At 47.0% G+C, this 18,204-nt stretch overlaps 1 protein-coding gene across 1 annotated transcript; it reads right to left on the minus strand.

Moving 5' to 3' along the window:
- Nucleotides 1–2,431: 2,431 nt before the first annotated feature.
- Nucleotides 2,432–17,409, minus strand: TACR1 (tachykinin receptor 1; the record flags this gene model as incomplete). Its single annotated transcript, XM_080360109.1, has 5 exons — nt 2,432–2,723; nt 3,114–3,310; nt 4,355–4,505; nt 7,686–7,880; nt 17,009–17,409. 5 exons carry the CDS (start codon nt 17,407–17,409, stop codon nt 2,432–2,434), a joined length of 1,236 nt encoding a protein of 411 aa, XP_080216235.1.
- Nucleotides 17,410–18,204: the final 795 nt, after the last annotated feature.

Consider the following 18,204-nt stretch of genomic DNA (forward strand, 5'->3'; position numbering starts at 1 on the left):
TGGGTGGACACGGACCTGACTCAAACATCCCATCTTGGGGGTTGGCCTAGATCTTAAATGTGAAAAAGCCTCATCCCTGTTCCAGCTTCCAGTGATAAAATAACTTGTCACTTGGATTAGGGGAAGGAAAACGCAGGTTTGGGTGTGTTGTGCCCGTTTACACAGAATATTTTGGTTTTTCTGCATCAGTCTCCATCTGTTCAATGATCCTTTGACATGTTCCCATCAGCTGTGGTTGTTACTATTTGTAACAGGTGGGAATTTTCCTCACTTTATTTCAGGAGAGGGCTCTCTATGAGATGCACAAGAAACATTTCAGGCTGTAAATTGTCGGTTTGAATCGAGGTCTCCGCGCACGCCCTGGGGCTTATCCCATGGTTCAATCTGAGCATTGGACTCTGTGATCCTGAGGGTCTGTTCCAACTGAAATGATTCTATGATTGCTTGCAAGAAGACAGTTGTACTTTCTCTGCATGTCTCACAATCGCAATGTCCTTAGGGCATAAAACACGGAGGACAAAAAGGCAGCATGGTTATATATATATATACACACACATAGACATATTTATTTTCTTAATGCTGACTTCTGTTAGACTCACAACCTGACACAAACTCTTGTGCGTGGGGTGTGTGGAGCAGATCTTTTCTTGCCTTATTCAGCTTTCTAGACCATTTTGAGACATGGAGTTTCATTTTAATGTTGAATTTGGTTTGGCAGCTCGGAGTGAATCAATTTGGCTCTGGTTTGTAGCACCTTCTTGTGTATTGGCAGCACAGCTCCTGCGGAGTCGTTGGGACAAGTTTCTTAGTCCAACCCTTGGGTTAAATAAACCCTTTGATATCGCCCATTCCTTCCATTGCCACCTGGAGCTGGTGATTTTGTACAAACCCAAATCCCCAGGCAGGCTCGTTGTGTTCCCCCTTTTCCAAGGGAGAAAATGTCTTAAGGCAACAAAAATGATGAGAAGTGGAAGCTTAAGCAGGAAAAAAATAGTGTATTCTGGATCTTCCAAGAGCTAGTTTGGAGGCTGAATAGTCAAAAAGCTCCAAAAGTCATCTCTGTTTTATTTGCAGAAACTGTTTTGTGCTCAGCAGGGTCTGATGTTTGGCTGCTTTTAAAAAAATGAGCTGTTTCCTTGCTCTATGTAAATCTTGTCATGCAACCCTCCAGCGTTTGTATCTTGCAGTGAATCCATTTTAGGAGTCTGATTTCTACACCAGAAGGGAAGAGAAGGGACCAGCAGCAAGGAACAATTGATAAACCACCCCCAAAGTGCCCCCCAACTTGTAGGTTTGTTCCCAACAAGCCAGGTTTCCCCTCTTCTTATTTTATTTACACTCCTCTGAGTGTATGTTCATACATTTGCTGACCAACGAAGCCCTTGGGATGAACAGCTCCAGTGAATATTATCCACTGTAACAGGACAAAAATAGTAGATATATCCATGTACATATAATAAACGTGATGTTTTATGCAAAAGGCAGCAGGTTTGAAAAGAAAAAAGTTTCCCTGATTAAAACAAAATCCAGAAAGTGGAAGTGAATAATTTCAACCCTTCCTCTGAGTTCAAAATGTCTGCAAAATTCTTTTTTCCCTTCAAACTTTGCAATCTAGCAGAACTTTTTCTGACGGAATCCTGTCTGCACAGCTCCAGACATCTCCAGGTTGTGAAAAACATTTCAGTGCAGTCATTCTCTTTTCCAGACCTCCGCAGGCTTCCAAAACCTATTGCAGAGACATCACCTTGGGCAGTTTAGGAAATCACAGTGATCGCTTTTGCCATGGATGGTTGATTAATGGCAACCGAAGTCTGGCTCAGTTCAGAAATCCTGGTTTTAGGTGAGCTGGGTTGTGGAGCAGCAGCAAGAAAACCATTGTGCGGAGATGCTGGGATGCTGGGGATGAGTTGGGACTGGGCAGAAATTGAAGTGTTGAGTGGCTGGTGAAGCTCCTGAAGCTGAAAACATCGATTTTTCTGGATTTTTTTGAACTGGATATCCCTCTGGATGTTCAACCAAGAGCGACAGGTAAAATGGAATTAAAGGTGGGAGGAGGGAAGTGCAAGACTGGTTCATTTTCCTGGGAGGTGGGATGGACTGGGAGATCCTTGCAGAGAGCAGGGAAGCGCCTGCCAATGTTGTATTCACAGTTAAGGAGAGAAATGCAACTCTGTCCCAGTTTTGCATCGTATCCTGGGCTGAACAGGCAGTGAGCATGGCAGAGACCAACCAAACCTCACTTGTGTTGGGACACGAGCCACTGTGGAGCACATGAAACTAATCCCAAGGATGGTGAGCGAGCGGCACAGCGAGAGATGGTAAAACAGCACGGAAAAAAGCCAGCACATCACAAACTGGAGTGATGAGACTGAGTGGATGAGCGCTGGAGCTTTCTGAGGATGGTGGCACCTTCGTGAGCAGTCGACAGAGCTTAGGTGAGTGTGTTGGAGTAGAAGCTGAAGCTTTCGGAGACCGTTTTGGAGTCGCTGCGGGAGGAACCGTTGGAGGTCATGTCCACAGAGAGACGCTTGGCCTTACTGCTCTCCTCCAGCTCTTCTTCGGCTGCGCCGACCGCTGAGGACACGGTGGTCTCGATCCGGCTGACCTTGTACATGCTGCTCTGTGTCTGCAGGTATCTGGCCGACTTCATTTCCAGGCCCTCGTACTCACCGGCACTGATGAACGGGCACCATCGAAACGCGTGTTTGAACCCCACACGAAACCTGGGTGGGGATGGAAGGAAGAGAAGGGGAAAGGCAGAAGTGAGGGACGTGGAGGTGGCAAAAGGACCTTGCTAGAAGGGGGAAGACAGAGCTAAGATGCTGCTAAGCAACAACAAAATCAGTATTTTTCACTAAGGAGAGGAAAAGAAAGCTGATAAATCCTAATGAGGAGTTGGGACTGTTTGATGCCTGCCCTCAAACCCACAGAGGCTTTAGGAAAGACTTATTTTATTGTGTTGTCCCTGCATCTGCAGGAAGCAGCTCCTGGCAGAAGGTGGGACAGAATCATCCTGGAAAAACTCTCCATCCCTACTCTCCTCCATCTGTATCTCTCCCCTCTTCCCCTCCATGTTGCACCAAGATGCTCCCGAGCGTCACCTGCCCCCCCACCTGTCATTGAGGCAGCAGTAGATGATGGGGTTGTACATGGTGGAGCTCATGGCCAACCACATGACGGCCAGGTAGACCTGCTGGATGAACTTCTGCAGGTACCACTCGGGGTTGAAATACTGCAGGGTGAAGTAGATGTGGTAGGGCAGCCAGCACAGCGCGAATGTGCACACCACGATGATCATCATCTTCACCACCTGCGAGGAGAAGAGAGAGGAAGCAGAACTACCCGTTGGACATCTCACAAGGGGCCACCTCTTTCTGCCTTGGAGACCTTTCCAACCATGAAGAGGCAAGGGAATCTTAGGCAGCAGGCTGGCTGTCTTGGTGAGGTGAGCTTTAAACTGAAGGACTCAGAGGGCAAGGATCAAAGTAGTAGCGCTCATGACATTGCAACCAACTGGGGAATAAGCCAGGCCAACCAGAGCGGTGACAAATGTTCCTTAGCTGCCTCCCAAGAGGAAAAGCAGAAGACCAACCACCCGAAGTGTGTGTACCAGTGCACGCAGCCTGGGGCACAAACAGGAGGAACTGGAGCTCTGTGCACAGTCAGAAAGTTATGATATCATACGAATAACTGAAACATGGTGGGACAACTCGCATGGATCGCAAATGGTTATAAACTGTTTTGTAAGGACAGGCAGGGAAGAGGAGGAGGAGTTGTGCTTTATGTTAAGGAGAATCTGGAATGTATAGAAGCCAACTACAGTGATTGTGGAAGCCCTATAGAATGTGTCTGGGTCTAGATCCAAGGGAAATTCTACAGTAGGTGTCTGCTACTGATCTCCAAACCAATGCAGTAAGGCTGACAAAGCGATATTTGAGTCACTTAAGCAAGCTTTGGGTCCCTAGAACCTAGTTCTGCTAGATGACTTCAACTACCCAGACATTTGCTGGAAGAACAATACAGCCCACGTGTCATCCATCAAATTTTGGGAATGCATAGACGATGGCTTCCTTGTACAAATAGGTGTTCTAACCAGGAATGAGGCAGGGGTGGACTTGGCTGCTCACAAACCAAGAAAACCAGCTTTTTAATATCTCAGTCAGTGATAGCCTTGGCTGCAGCGATCACAGTTGGTCAACACCTCGTGTAAACCATGCATGTTCATAGAGGACACTCTGCTCCATTAGCAATGACCACACAAGAAGTCCTGACATGTTTCTACCCCTCAACGAGGTGGTTTTTTTTGGCTGTGGTTAGTTGGGGTTGGGTGTGAATGATGCTCTGAACTCCTTACCTTCCGCTTGGCCGAGACCTGCTCATGGTAGCGGTCAGAGGAGTCACCTGGTATCTCGCTCGCCCAAAGGGTGATGCCAACTACGGTGTAGGCACATCCAATCACCAGGAGCGGCAAGAAGTAGATCAGGATGGTCATGCAGAAGTGATACCTGGAAAAAAATGATGGTTGTTGAATGTGTCCTCTACTGATTTGGTAGAAGCTTGAGCTAGAATGCCAAGTGCTTCCCAGGACAAAGTGAATTTGGCACAATTCCTGCAGAGCTCAGGCTGGGCAGGACTCCCCGTTTTCACCCCAGTCTTTTCCAAGGCTCTGCTGCAGTGTTTGGCACCCCGGCATCTTCCAGGGATGGGAGATAGAGACCAGTGAAGAATTTTTGTTACCTTCATAAGGCAAGGACCTGAAGTGGCTCTACTCTCACTTCTACTCCATTTACACCCCAAATCATCCTGGAGCTAAATATTTCCTCTTATCACACCTTATGTCTGGCAGCCCCGCAGGAGAAAAATGTGGGGTTTTTGACATATAAAGGATGGGAGCATTAAGCTGAAGAAATAAAGGCTTTGCCTGTGAGGCAAACGCTGGGTCTTGGATGCGGTTTCCATAAATCCTGGTCCACCAGCAGTTAAGCTGGGCTCAGGTGGCACAAGGCGTAACCAAAAACTGCAGTCTAAACCTTTGCCGTGAAGGTTTATTACAACTTTTCAGTGAATTCAGCATCTGGGTCAGTTTTCCACGATCTTTGCGTCTGTTTATAACAAGTATAAATAAGTCCAAGATGGAATGAAAGGGTCTGGATGGAATTGTTAGCTCAGGCTTGAGGCTGTTTTATTAAGTCAGTAGGTTGTAATAGCTGCTGAGATTGCGGTGCATTCAGTAGATGATTTATGTTAAATAGGAGTTGGTTTAAAAGGGGAAAAAATAATGTTGTTTCTAACAAACAGGATGGGGATGGACTGTTTGACCTTGCAGGATCCTTCCTACTGGTCATTGTTTGTAAAAAAAACCTTTCCCCTGCAGAAAGATGAGCGATAGTGGAACAGAAATGCCGCTGCCTTGCATGGTGCTGCTTTGTAAAGCCACCGGATCCGGAGCTAATTCTCTCCCGACAGTTTTAGGGTCTTTGCCTGTGGTTTTGGGGTGTGTGCCCAGCTCGAGTGCAAGGTCCTGCATCTGTTCAAGGCGGTTCAGGCCCTTGGCCGCCCTCTGCTCTTGAATTTGCTCATCCTCCTGGGTGCTTTGATTGAATAATCTCTCTAAAACGTAACGACAGGGTCAGCCCCGCACTGCCACGCCATCTCCTCCTCCTTCTGGACCCACAATCTCATTTGGCCTCCTCTTCACCCAGCGCTAATAGCATTTGAACTGGATTTTGTAGGGCTGTTTTCTATTTTGCTAATTAAAGAGGCGTCTCTGTGGCTCCCTGATGAAGGTTTCGTTGTGGTTCCCATGTAATGCAGGGTCTTAAACCAGCTGCAAACAGCTGAGAGAGATGCAGTGATGCCCTGGAGAGGCTGTTCAATAACTTAACCACCACAGACCCATATTTTCAGAGCCGCCTGGGCATGGTAAGGACAGGGATTTCCAAAGAGCCCCGTGACATTTTTCTTGGACCCTGAGCACTGAAAACCTGTCTCTGTGTGAAACCATCCATGAGAACTGCAGGATCAGAGCATGTAGAGAAACCTGGGGTTTGTAATTTAAAGCTCTTTAGTGTGGGGTTTAGGGTCTCGTAGAGGGTGGAGGAGCCTGTAGGAGTGATGGGCAGTGACACTGGGGCTGCCATCTCTTTGGCTTTGCAAAGCTCAGATGCTCGCCATGGGCCGATATCTCCCAGAGATTCCATTTACCGAGAGAAAGGACTCCCTGACTTTGGCAGAAATCCCCTATTTTCACTATGAACCAAAAAACCTATTATTTTTCATCATGGCATTACAAACAGGCCAGTTTTCTTAAATAACCCCAAGGCCACGTGTGCAAGGGAGGGTGTTTGACAGCGGCTCAAACACCTGTCCCTGCCAAGTTATTTTGAGGCAGTAAAGTAACATCTCAGGCTCTGCGCTGTGCAAGGGGTTTCATGTGCTTTAGAGAGATGCTGCTGAGCTGCAAGTTATTTTCAATCCACGCCAAATATTTGGGGTTTGGCTGCGTAAAACCTTCTGTTTAATATCTGCTTTCCTGCCTTCATCTGTCTGCAGATGCTCAGGCTTTAAATCATCACTGTCCCGTCTGCATGCACTAAGCCAGTGGGATTTTGTCATGCTGGTTGTGTTTATCACGGTGACCCAGAATAATTAAGGTTGGAAAACACCTCTGGAGATCAGCTGAGCCAGCCCCAGCTTGGTTCTTACTATCTTTGTTTTGCAATGCAAATAAATAAGAAGATAAATGATACCGTCCAGCAAACTCATCTCGTTTTTCTTGCAGAGAGACTTTGGCCAAGCTCAGGTTGGTTTTAAACCTCTTTTTGTGCGTGTGTGTCCCCCGCTTTGGCTCCGGCACCGTTTCACAGCGCTAATTCATTGCTCCACAGGACTGGAGATCACAAATGCCTTTTCGTTTTTATTTTTCCCTCTTTTTTCCTTTAACTCATGACCTTTAACTCACTGCATGACTTATGGACTTTAAAAAGCAGAGGATGGCTGGGCTGGCAGACCAGCGGGGTTGCCCGGACCCTTTGGAAATGCCAGATTTAATTAGCCGGCACCTTAACGAGAAGGAAAGAGATTCCTGCTGAGCCCTCCCAGCCTGAGCTGATGCCACAGAACCTCTTTTTGTAGCTTGGTTTTTAAGCAGTCAAGTGAATTTTAGGGCTTTTGGACTTGGTAAATCCTAAACTGTTTGTTTTTCTGTTATTACCTGGCCAAGATATCCCCAGTAAAACCCTATTTACCTCTTACAGGAATAACTCTTGTCCCTGGAAGCCGTTAGAGGTATGAGTTGCAGGAAAGGTGCTGCAAAAACCCATGTGTAAAAATAAAACCCTGGGGGCAATTCGCATGGCCAAAATATTGCATCTTAGCTGTTTTTACATGAGTTTTGCTCCAAGATGAGCATCCAAGAAGTGTAGGGAGCACAGTGTGGGGCGACGTTTGGGCCACAAACAGCACTAAACTCACCTAAATTAACCTTAATGTGCCCCAAGATGATACTGATGGAGATTTTTATTTACCGTTGAGTCTGTAACACTGACCCTTACTAGGGGAGGAGGATTTCCCCATCCCAAGGAGCTTTGAGCCGTTCACATCCTTCCCTGCTCCCTTTTTTTATATATATGTATTTCTTCCTTCTATCCGGTGATTGTCCCCACTGCTGAAAGAGCCGAACTCACGTTTTTCCGTACACGTTCTCACTGTGCTCCGGCCACTCCACCAGACACACCAGCCGGCCCGGCAGCTCCTCCGTCACCGAGTAGTAACCCTGAGGGGACGCCAGCAGGAACGCCAGGACCCAGATGACACCGATGACAACCTTGGTGGCGGTGGCCGAGAGCCGGGGTTGCAACGGGTGGATGATCGCCATGTACCTGCGAGGTGAGAAGAGGAGAAATTAAGGCTGGAAAGTCCTGATGTTGCAGCTTTTGGGCCTTTTTTAGGTCTCCATCGCACGGGGGTTGTACTTTTGACACCCTTTTAATGCAGCATCTCAATATAAAAGAGCGAGATGCTTCCAAAAAGAGATTAAGCAGAAAATACAGATTTGTGCTCTGACCAGTTACTTTTTATTTAATCGCACACAATATTTAATTTAATTGCACACAATAGATACAAGAAGAAGGTGGATTATTAATAGAAATCACAAACTTTGAGTATTCAATAAAGTAACTTCAACGATGTTAGGCCCCAATCACGTATTCTTATTTAGCCCTTTGAAGCCTGAACAAAAGTGATATAGAATCAAGGTTTTACAAAGCTAATACAGTAGCATGTAGCAATTTATATCTTAAATACTTATCTAACAGGTTTTAAAGGTATTTGAGGTGTCTACAGGAACAAAGGACAGCAATTTTGCTGCAGAATAGCAGGTAGGAAGGAAGCGATTTTATAAAGTCTTCATAGCGTTTCAATTCACTGAGGAGTTTTTCCCCCATAGTGGGAATTAGTGTAACTGAAATTAAGAGTTATTTTATCTCAGGGGTGTCAAACTGATTTTTCACCACATGGGTCTGATGTAATTTTAGGACTGTATGAATGTCACGAGTCCACGAGGTTGATGTGGCCCCCGGTGAAAATGAGTTTGACGCCTCTGCTCTATCTGAAATAACTTCTCAAGAATCTGGAGCTGATGCTTCTTTTCTCTATAGACTAGTTAGTCCACACAAGCAAACAGCATCAAATAATCCCTTTCTGTAGGATTCCCCAGCTGATACTCTAATTCTCTTGCAGCGTGTAACTTGAATTTACTTTATTTTAATCTTGCTTGAGACTCTCATAGCTGAAAAACAGCTTCACTAATGCAACCAACAACTGCAGAAAATGACTTGTACAAATCCAGCCCTGTTTAGCAGCACCTTCTATAAAATCACCTCTCTCTGGTAGATCAGTGTTATGGGAGAACCAAAAGGAAGAGTTTTGCACCAGCGTGGGATGGGTGACCTGTGATATCACCGATATCTGCACCGCTCCGGGGCTCTTTTCCCCGAACATCACTCGTCATGCGCAAGGAAAGCTCCCGCGGCGATGAGGCCGATTGAATTTATCCCTCTGCAAATCTGGTTTTGCAGAGCTGGCAGCAGCCAGCAGCGCTGTAAGGATTAAGTGAGTACGTCACCGATTGTTTTATCTTATTTCCCCTCTGCTCCGCGTCAAGCTTCGGGAAGAGGAGAAACATCGCATCGCTCTGTGTGTTGTTGCCCGAGGCCTTTGCAGCCTCCTCGATTTCTCCCTTCATCCCTTGTCCTTTCAGAGAATGGACAGTTTTTGCTTTTAATTTTTTCCTGGACAGCAAATACTGCCTGTGTTGCATTTTTGAGTGACCAATAGCGGGGACAAAGACATAGGGATTAATATATAAATATAATACGTGGGATTTACTGCTGTCATCTCTTCCTCTGCCCCTGGGCACCAAACCTTCTCAATTTTGCAGCTGAAAATCCCCCTAATCCACCTGATAATTATCCCTTAAATCTATTTGGTACTTGAAGCTGGTTAGAAAGAACCAAGGCAATGGATTTCGGTGCTGGGGGTGCATCAAGGTCTCATGCTTTCTGCATCAGTATTTTTAATTTCTTCATCATTGTGCTTGTGATTGGCTTCATGGGACCCTGCAAGGACTTGTCTCCTTCTTCTTCCTCATCCTCTAATGCCTGGTGTTGGCTCAGCCCCTTGTTTGCAGAGCTGGATGAGGTTCAGGTGGGTTTTACTATGGGGTTCCGAGCAGGTTTCCCTGGGTTTTTGCTCCCAAGCAGCAAAAAGGCAATGTGCCCAAGTTTGCTGCTGGTGCTCAACCTGATGGTTCAAGCTCAACCATTCAATGGGTGGAAAGTGAGGGATTTCCACCAAAGTTGGGTTGTTTCTGGTGAAATATTCACTTGGAGAAACATCTGAGGCTGAGAAAGCAAAGCCAGCGCTTGGTTGCAAGAACCAGAAATGCTTTTGCATCTCCATCTTTATTTCTGCTGCTGCATTTTGAAGCATTTCCTCATCGCTGTGAAGCACTTTGCGTCAATAGAAGCCATTGTGGTTGATAAAACATCCAAATGATGGTTGTAACGATGAACTAAACCCCAAGCACGTCACCTAGAGGCCTTTCCAACCACCATCGACTTGTTTGCGACTCCGTTTCGTGGAAGGAAAGAGACGGGAAAATCCGTCCGACCGTGCTGGTGTTGCAAGGAGGGGGTCAGGAGGGAACAAACTAGTGGCACTTTAAGGAAAACTGTGCCCAAATCCTATTTTTTGGCAGCATTTTTCAAACTGTAGGTCCTGAGCGACCTCTGAAATATTTGGGGGTGCTCTGAGTTCAACCAGAAGTCAGGTTAAAAAGGGGAATATTAACAGTTCTCCCAGACAGGGGCTTGGATGGGGAAGAGAAAAAATGTCATGAAAAGGGTCTGAGCTGATATTAGAGACCATAGGAAAACCTGGAGATAGATGGAAATGTACAAACATCCTGAAAATAATTAGACCATTATTTCAAATTAAAATATTGTATAATGATATAATAATTGTATCGCTAAGCAGAAAATCGTCGTAACATTTTAATAACTGCTTCCTTTATTTTTTCTTTTCCTTTTTTCCTCTGCTTGGCAAGAACGTTTGATGCAAAATCAAACCAGAGAGAGGGGGGAGAGCAGAGAATATGGTGTTGTGGCTGCCTTATTTTTCTCAAATAATTCTCTTTTCATTGCAGACTGATCAGACTTCCCATGTTTCTCTACCCAATAGGTTTGTGTATATTCCTGTCTTTGAATTTTTAGGTCTTTTTTTCCATCCAGACCACATGTCCCCAAAAGCCAGTTTGTTTTCTTGCAATTCTGCTCATCTTTAAGCCAACCACTCCCCATGGTGTGTTTCTATGGTGGCGTTTTGTTTCCCCTAAAATAAAATCTTCATTCCGAACAACCGAATGCAAAGCAGAAAAGCACCCCCTGGGTTGTTTTCTCCCCTCCACGTAGGTTTGATCTCCAGGCAAGGCAGCGCTCGGTGCAGCAGCAAAACCTCCATCAATCACGTCTTATCAGGCAAGAAAAACGATGTGTCAATCATGACTTTGCTTCTCAGGGAAAATAACCGAATGAGTTTATTATTAATGAGTTTATTAGCTCATATTTCTCCTTGCAAAGTGCCTCTCTGTGTCCTATTAGGTTGTTTGTTTGTTTTGTAGTGGTTTTCCCCATCTGTGATAAAATAGGCTGTTGGGGTTTGCTGGGATGTGAGGAAGAGGAGCCTGAGCATCCTGCAGCAGGTGACAAACCACCGCGGGGCCTCAAGTCCTCATTTTTCATAGGGAATTGGCTCTGGGTTGCCGATTTACAAGCGGATTTCCTGCGTTAGGGAAAGGTTTTGTTCACAGGGCCATTTGCCCGCAGAAGGTGTTTAGTTGCGCAGACCTAATGATACTGTTCCTCGAAGTAAAATTACGTGCAGTTTCTCTCTAAAGCGATGGCAGTGCCACATTTAAGCACAAACCATTACGGTTTGCAAACTCAGGAGAGACCCTGTGTCCTTGCAGCTGCATTTTCTTTGCACCTTTCCCACCATGTTTAATGTTTTAAATCCCCCATATTTAATGATCTAGGCGCTAAAACACTCAACTTTCCACCAGGCGCCATTTGATGACGTTTGCTGTTGTTTTAATATTTTATTGCGGTTTGGGGGGGTGTTACCATGACGATGCAATAGTATTTAAGTACAATGTTGTAGCAGGGTAGCTCCGAGCCTATCGGTTATTAAATAGATATTGCATTTGAGGCAGCGGAGCCATTTATTAATTGTGTCTGGAGATCTGGAGTCTGCCTGGCTCACTAACATTACCCAATTGTTTCCACCCTCATGGAGATGAGATTAATACAATAGCAAAAATTTATGAAGCTTTTTTCATGCCAGGGTTTCCATATCTGCTTCATTAAGTAATAAGGATGTGATAGATAAGAGATGAGTAAGAAAGAGGCTGCAGAATTGGTGCCGTTTGGTATTTTGCACAATTACCCATCCTGAGCAGGGAGCGCAGAGTCAGCCCTGGGGGAATTTGCAACCAAATGGGAGCAGATGCCGGATTGAGGTGGGTCAGATACCTCCAGCACCGCTCTGGGTCCTTCCTATGTAAAAACCAAAAAGCTTCTTCACAGAGAAAAACCTGCCTTTTTGCTTTCTACATCGCAGCCATGTGGGTGCAAAAATACCGTCACTCGAGCAGGTTTGCAAAGCAACGCTTGGCCTCATCATGCCGGTCCCAAATCCCTCATATCTGAGCGATGGTTGAGAGCCCCGTGTGCTCAAAATAACGTGGGGGACGAAGCCGCTGCGAGCAGCAACATCCTTCTATTTATCACTTTGATATAAACCCCAGCACCCATCCAACCTGCGGGACGTACAGCGAGACCCGAGTGATGCTCAACGCCTGGTGAAGTGTCTTTGTCAAGCAGAAGGCTGCAGGTTTCTCACCAGCATCTCTCTTTTTGAAAGCAGGGTGCTACTTCCCTTGATGGTGATCGAAAGGGACGTGTCACCGTCACCGAACAGCGACCTGAGTTGCGCCGACAGCTTTGCAAACTCCCCTGAATGGCAAACACCATGGCACGCTGGGTTTTAAAAGCCCAAATGCAGGTGAAATGGGATAAAACCGCAGCGCCGGGGTGGGATGGGAGAGGAGAACCCAAAGCACAACCCAGCGCCGCTGCAAGACTCTGCGGGTGTTATTTGAGGCATCATCTATATGACCTTATCAACCAGTTAGTCCTGGCACTGGTTTGTAGCTGGAAAACAAAATAACATTAAATACAGGGCTGGTGACCCATGAGACCTGGCACATGAGTGGTTCCCGCTGGACTGTTAAGGAATTAAGAAGAAATGAAGGAATAAATTAAGAAAATTACGGGATAAAGCGAATATCTCACCAGAGGCCCTCATGCTCCTCTCATGGCTTGTGCCAGCACCCAGCCTGCAGGTCAGCACCACAATCACCCCAAAAGTGTGGGCAAAGATGTAATTTATTTTTTGACAGCCTGAGTTAATATCTAGTAGGTATTGGAGGGGATTAATTCTGGGTGATCCCCATCAGATCAGAGACTATTGCTGGGAGCTGGGGCATAAACCAGCCTTGATGAGCGAGGCCTCACCACGGTGTTCCCTTGGCCACCCCCAAACTGGGAAATGGATGTTCTGAGCCAGCTCTGTGCTGCGGATCCAGCACCTTTGGAGGGTTTTTTGTTATTTGGCAATGCTGAATTTTTCAGGAATGCAAAAAGCTGGCTCTAAACTCAGATTCTTTTCCCTTCCCTCTTGCTCTTTCCTCTTCCAAATTCCACCCCACGATTACACATTGCCGGGCGCAAAGTCCTGCTCTGCAAACCTCAGAAGTCCGTTAAGTCAAGATTTAAAAAAAAACCCCAACCCTAGTGCTATATTAGGGTGTAAATGACTAATTAATCTGTCTGTGTGCTGCTGTAATTTGTCCTCTCTGGAGGGTTTCTTATTGCAGTAATCACCTCTTGGGGAAGGCCTGAGGTCGCTGAGCTGCTGAATATATTCCTGATATTCAGCTGTTTCGTCCAACCTGGGAGTTCAAGCTTGCAAGCAGTAAATAATTTTCTGAGCCAGTTTTTCCGCTGCAAATAATATGGGCTTGGGGAGATATTACCAGGTCTCGGCTGCAGCTTCGCAATTTTCGGAGCCACGGTGGTGAATGGAAGTTGGCGGATTGGATGGGTTTTCTGCAGCTCCTGCTGGCAAATTGATGAATCTTGAGACACCTCATATAATTTGCCAACTCATTTGGAAATCAAAAAGGGGAATATAAGGGATATAAAGGTTTGATTGCGCAGCCCTGCGTTGGTGGAGGTCGGAGAGGGGGTATTTTAATGTGTAAACCCAGCGAATTGGTGTAGGAGCTGCAGGTCAGTGCCACTATATGTCATTTTTATAGCTGTTTTAATGCGCAGGACACTTTGCAGAAAAAGTGGAATCACTTTGTGTTAAATAACCCAAGTCTGCACAGTTTGTCTTGTGACAGGACTCTCACCCTTCTCACCATAATTTTTTCTGTCTGTGGTGTTTTCGGCTTAGCTCACTGGAATTTTGAGATCTGATTCTGCAAGTAATCCAGGATCTTCACCTTTGGCTGCGTTCCTGATCATTCATCATCACGAACTCATTCCCCCATCAGATCTTTGCTGACAATGCTCAGAAATTAATCCAGGTCCCAAGGGGTGAGAAAACATCAACAGTTTAACTAACGATGCTCCATCCCATGTGTTGTAGATATTGCAACATAGTGATGTCCAGAATTTTGGCTTTTTAAAACATTTTCTTTAAGTGTGGCTGCAAATTAGCTCAAACTCACCATGGGCACTGCCGGGCTCTCACTTTTCCTGGAAGACTGGGAAAAAACCAGGATTTTCTGTCTCTCTATCAAGTGATTTAATTCGCAAGGAGAGTTTGAAGCCAGAAGGGGATATATGATATGCTCTGGCACCCATATACCCCAAAACAGTGGATATGGTGAGTTTTATAGCACCAAAGCGACCCATTTGGGCCCCACTTTTGCAGGATGCTGAGCAGCAGCATCGCGGCTTTTCCTGCACAGACTGTACCAGCTGCCAGCCTGGACTCCTGAATTTCCTGCTATTGTTGTCAGCTTTGGAATAACAGTCCTTATAGGATTAACTTATTTCTTCACTGCTTATGCCCAGGGTAAAGTAGATCCCGGTGCAAGAGCGCTCAAGCAAAAGCTTTTTCCTTCTTGCACAAACCCACAGTGACTCCTGCAAAAAAAGCCACTGGGGGAATCAAACCCACGGCCCCACTTCTCTCAACGCCTCTTTTTATGGCTGTGCCGGGTCTTTCCAAGGCACTTTCGTACCCTCCATCGAGGATGTTCTGGAAATTGCTTGTAGAGAACAAAGCGGGATTGATTTAGGGGAGTGATCTGCAGAATGAGGCTCCTCCGAGCCCCCGAATCCAACCTCTCCGATAGATGGTTTAATACAGTTTGCGAACACGAGGCACAATCTATTCTGCTTTTCTGCTTTTTGATGAAAATCAGCTCTGCAGTCGCGTTTAATTTCAGATACATCCTTCCTGTGAATAACTCATTTTCCTGAGCCTACCTGGCTCTGCTGCTCCTAATTCAGGTATTTGCTTGTCCTCACATGGATTTTGCTGCTTTGCCAGAACAAATTCTTCCCTTTTAGGTTCCTGGAACAAGTTCCTGCATTTTGTGTATTTAAGTCCCTATTGTCAGGTCTGGGGCACAGGAAAACAAGGGATGTTGTAGATAATGTTGCATGCTGCTCGCCTGAGGTGGCATAGAATGGACTTTGCTGCCTTCACCTTCCCCATTTCCCAATTTGCTGGGAATTTGGGGTTAAGAAATGCAGCAGGTGTTTGCACACCAAGGCTGCAGCTTTTTTGGGGTATTTCTTGAGCACACACAGGTTTTGCAGCCATGGGAAAACCAAACCTCTGTCATGGGGTTTGCAGATGCAAGAAGAAAGCTGAAAATGCCAATTTCTCCCCTAAAATTCAGCCTTGGGCTCCCTTTGCTGCCTGTTTTACACAGGCTGTTCCAGCTTTGCTTTTGTGGTTATTCCAGGGTGTGGAGTGAAGGCTAAAACCCGAACTGTTAAAATAAAGTCATCTCTAAAACAAAATCATCAGAACCTGAAAGAGGCTTTGCCGGCTGATCCCAAACATCTTTAAGACATTCCTGGGGTAGGAACAGAGCCACGCTGGTACTATTCCTGTTTTTATTTATTATTGCCTTAATTCTTTTCTTATCTCTGATATGAAAAGTTGCCTATGTCTGGTTTATTTTGGGCAGAGGGTCTTGTAACCGCTCCAGAGCGAACCGAGAACCTGAGCTTGTTTTTAAGGCAGAGCATCCTCCCTTTCTGGCTCTGTTTCCTGAGCTGTCAGCGCCTGAGTTGTGACAACGCTATAATTTCTCACAGGGAAATATCTCTGCCAGTTTGTGCGGCGCTTTGACATCGGCTCCAAATGTGCCGGCATACGGCAATGCAAATCTTCCCCCCCCCCAGCACGTGTATCCCCAGCCAAAATGTCTTTTATTCCTTGGGAAAAAGGACCAAAAAAAGGTGTTGCAGAGCTAGAGAAATATGTTACGCTGGAAAATCTGTTGCGCTCCAAACGCTGCTACTCGAGGGGGAATTGCAAAGCGGCTCGAGAGCCTTGATTATCTCCGGCGCTAGTGTGAAAATGCCATGGAGTAAAAGATTTCTTGGAGGGGAGAGAAGAGGGAGCTGCGCAGTGGAGGTGATGGGTGCGTGGATGTTTTGTGGCTCATCTCTGCGGTGACATGGGCAGTGTCCCCTGTGCCATCGCACCAAGCGCTGGCCGAACTTTGGATCGTGGCAAAAGGCAAGTGGGATCTTGTTCTACCAGGCAATAAAAAGGAACTAAGCTGTGCTGGCTGCAGCTAAATAAGAGAAATTCCTGGCACCCAGCTCTCCCAAGGGCCTGATAAAATCAAGGTGGGTTTGCTTGGGGGAGAACGGTGACACAGAACAACATCCACCCGCCAAGGAGAGATGTTTTCCCCAAGCCCAACCTTCTCTCCAAGGCTCCTTAGATGCTTTCCAACCCAGATCAAGCAACAAGAAACGATCCTGCAGCACAGCGGAGGTGCGTCCAATGCAAGCACGTATTTTACGGCATGAGATGATGCCATTTTGTGCTAAGTTTTCCACAAGGAGGTTGGGAAAGGAAGGGAGAGGATGGTGACGCCGCACACCCAGCACACACTACCGATGCACACGGGGGTTACAAAGTGTTTTCTTGAGCTCCTTTACAGAGCAGACAAACCATTCCCCAAACCACCTGCAAGCAAGGAGGGGAGAGGGATTCTTTCTACCCCGCTTTTACCAAAATGAGTTTTATTTTAATTGCAACATTCTCCCATAACCAGAGAGCAGATGGAGCTGAGCGCAGCCCCCAAGTACCAGGGAGGGTTTGGGATTGGATGCTCAGAGCTCACCTGTCCAGGGCGATGGCTGTCATGGAGTAGATGCTGGCGAAGACAGCGGCGATGGGGAAGAAGTTGTGAAACTTGCAGTAGAGCAGCCCATAGTACCACTCGTTGTGGACAGCGTAGGTGAAGTTCACCACCGTGTTGAAAGCCGACATGGAGGCTTCGGCAAACGCCAGGTTCACCAAGAAGTAGTTAGTGACGGTTCGCATCCTTTTGTGAGCCAGGATGATCCACATCACCACCACGTTCCCCACCACCGACACCACCACGATGAGGGCATAGGCAACGGCCCACAGGGCAACCTGCCACGGCGGCTGCACGAACTGGTTCGAGAAGGACTCGTTGAGGGAGGTGTTGAGCAACCACTGCTGCTCCAGCTCCGCTTCCAGCGGCGGAACGTTCTCCATCGCCCCACGACGCAGCCAGGCCCAGCACACCAGTGTTTTGGGGCGCAGGTTCTGCTGGTTTGGGGTGCAGCAGGATCAGGGTGCAAGAGGCTTGGGGTGTGGATCCCTCCTACTTCAGAGTGCAGCCTTTTTGGGGGTGTTTGACTGGTTTAGGGTGCAGGTGGCTCCCAGTTTGGGGTGCACGGCTAGTTCAGGGTGCGGGGCCAGCCTGGGCAGCCTTTTTGGGGTGCGTGGCTGGTTTTGGGTGTAGGTGCCTCCCAGTTTGGGGAACAGCTGGTTTGGGTCGTATGTCTCTTCTGGTTCAGGGTGCAGCCAGTTTGGAGTGCAGGACCCCTCTGGTTTGGGGTGTGGTCATTTTGGGGTGTATGGCTGGTTCATGGTACGGATCCCTCCTATTTTGGGCACAGGTGGACTGGGGTGCACAGTTGGTTCGGGATGCAGGTATCTCCCAGTTCAGGGGACAGCCGGTTTGGGGTCCATAGCTGGTTAAGGGTGCAGGTCCCCCCCGATTTGGGCACAGCTGGACTGGGATTCACAGCTGGCTCAGGACACAGGTCCCTCCTGGTTTGGGCACAGCTGGACTGGGGTGCACAGCTGGTTCAGCTACAGCTGGACTGGGATTCACGGCTGGTTTGGGGTTCAGATTCCTCCCGATTCAGGGTACAAGCCAGTTTGGGATGCAGGTCCTGCCCAGTTCGGGACTGGAGCAGGATGCAGATCCCTCTCGATTCAGCACTGGAGCAGGATACAGGATGCAGGTCCCTCCCAGTTCGGGATACAGGTCCCTACCAGTTC

Source organism: Nesoenas mayeri (genome assembly GCF_963082525.1).
Source record: "Nesoenas mayeri genome assembly, chromosome: 27".
Classification (NCBI taxonomy): Eukaryota; Metazoa; Chordata; class Aves; order Columbiformes; family Columbidae; genus Nesoenas; species Nesoenas mayeri.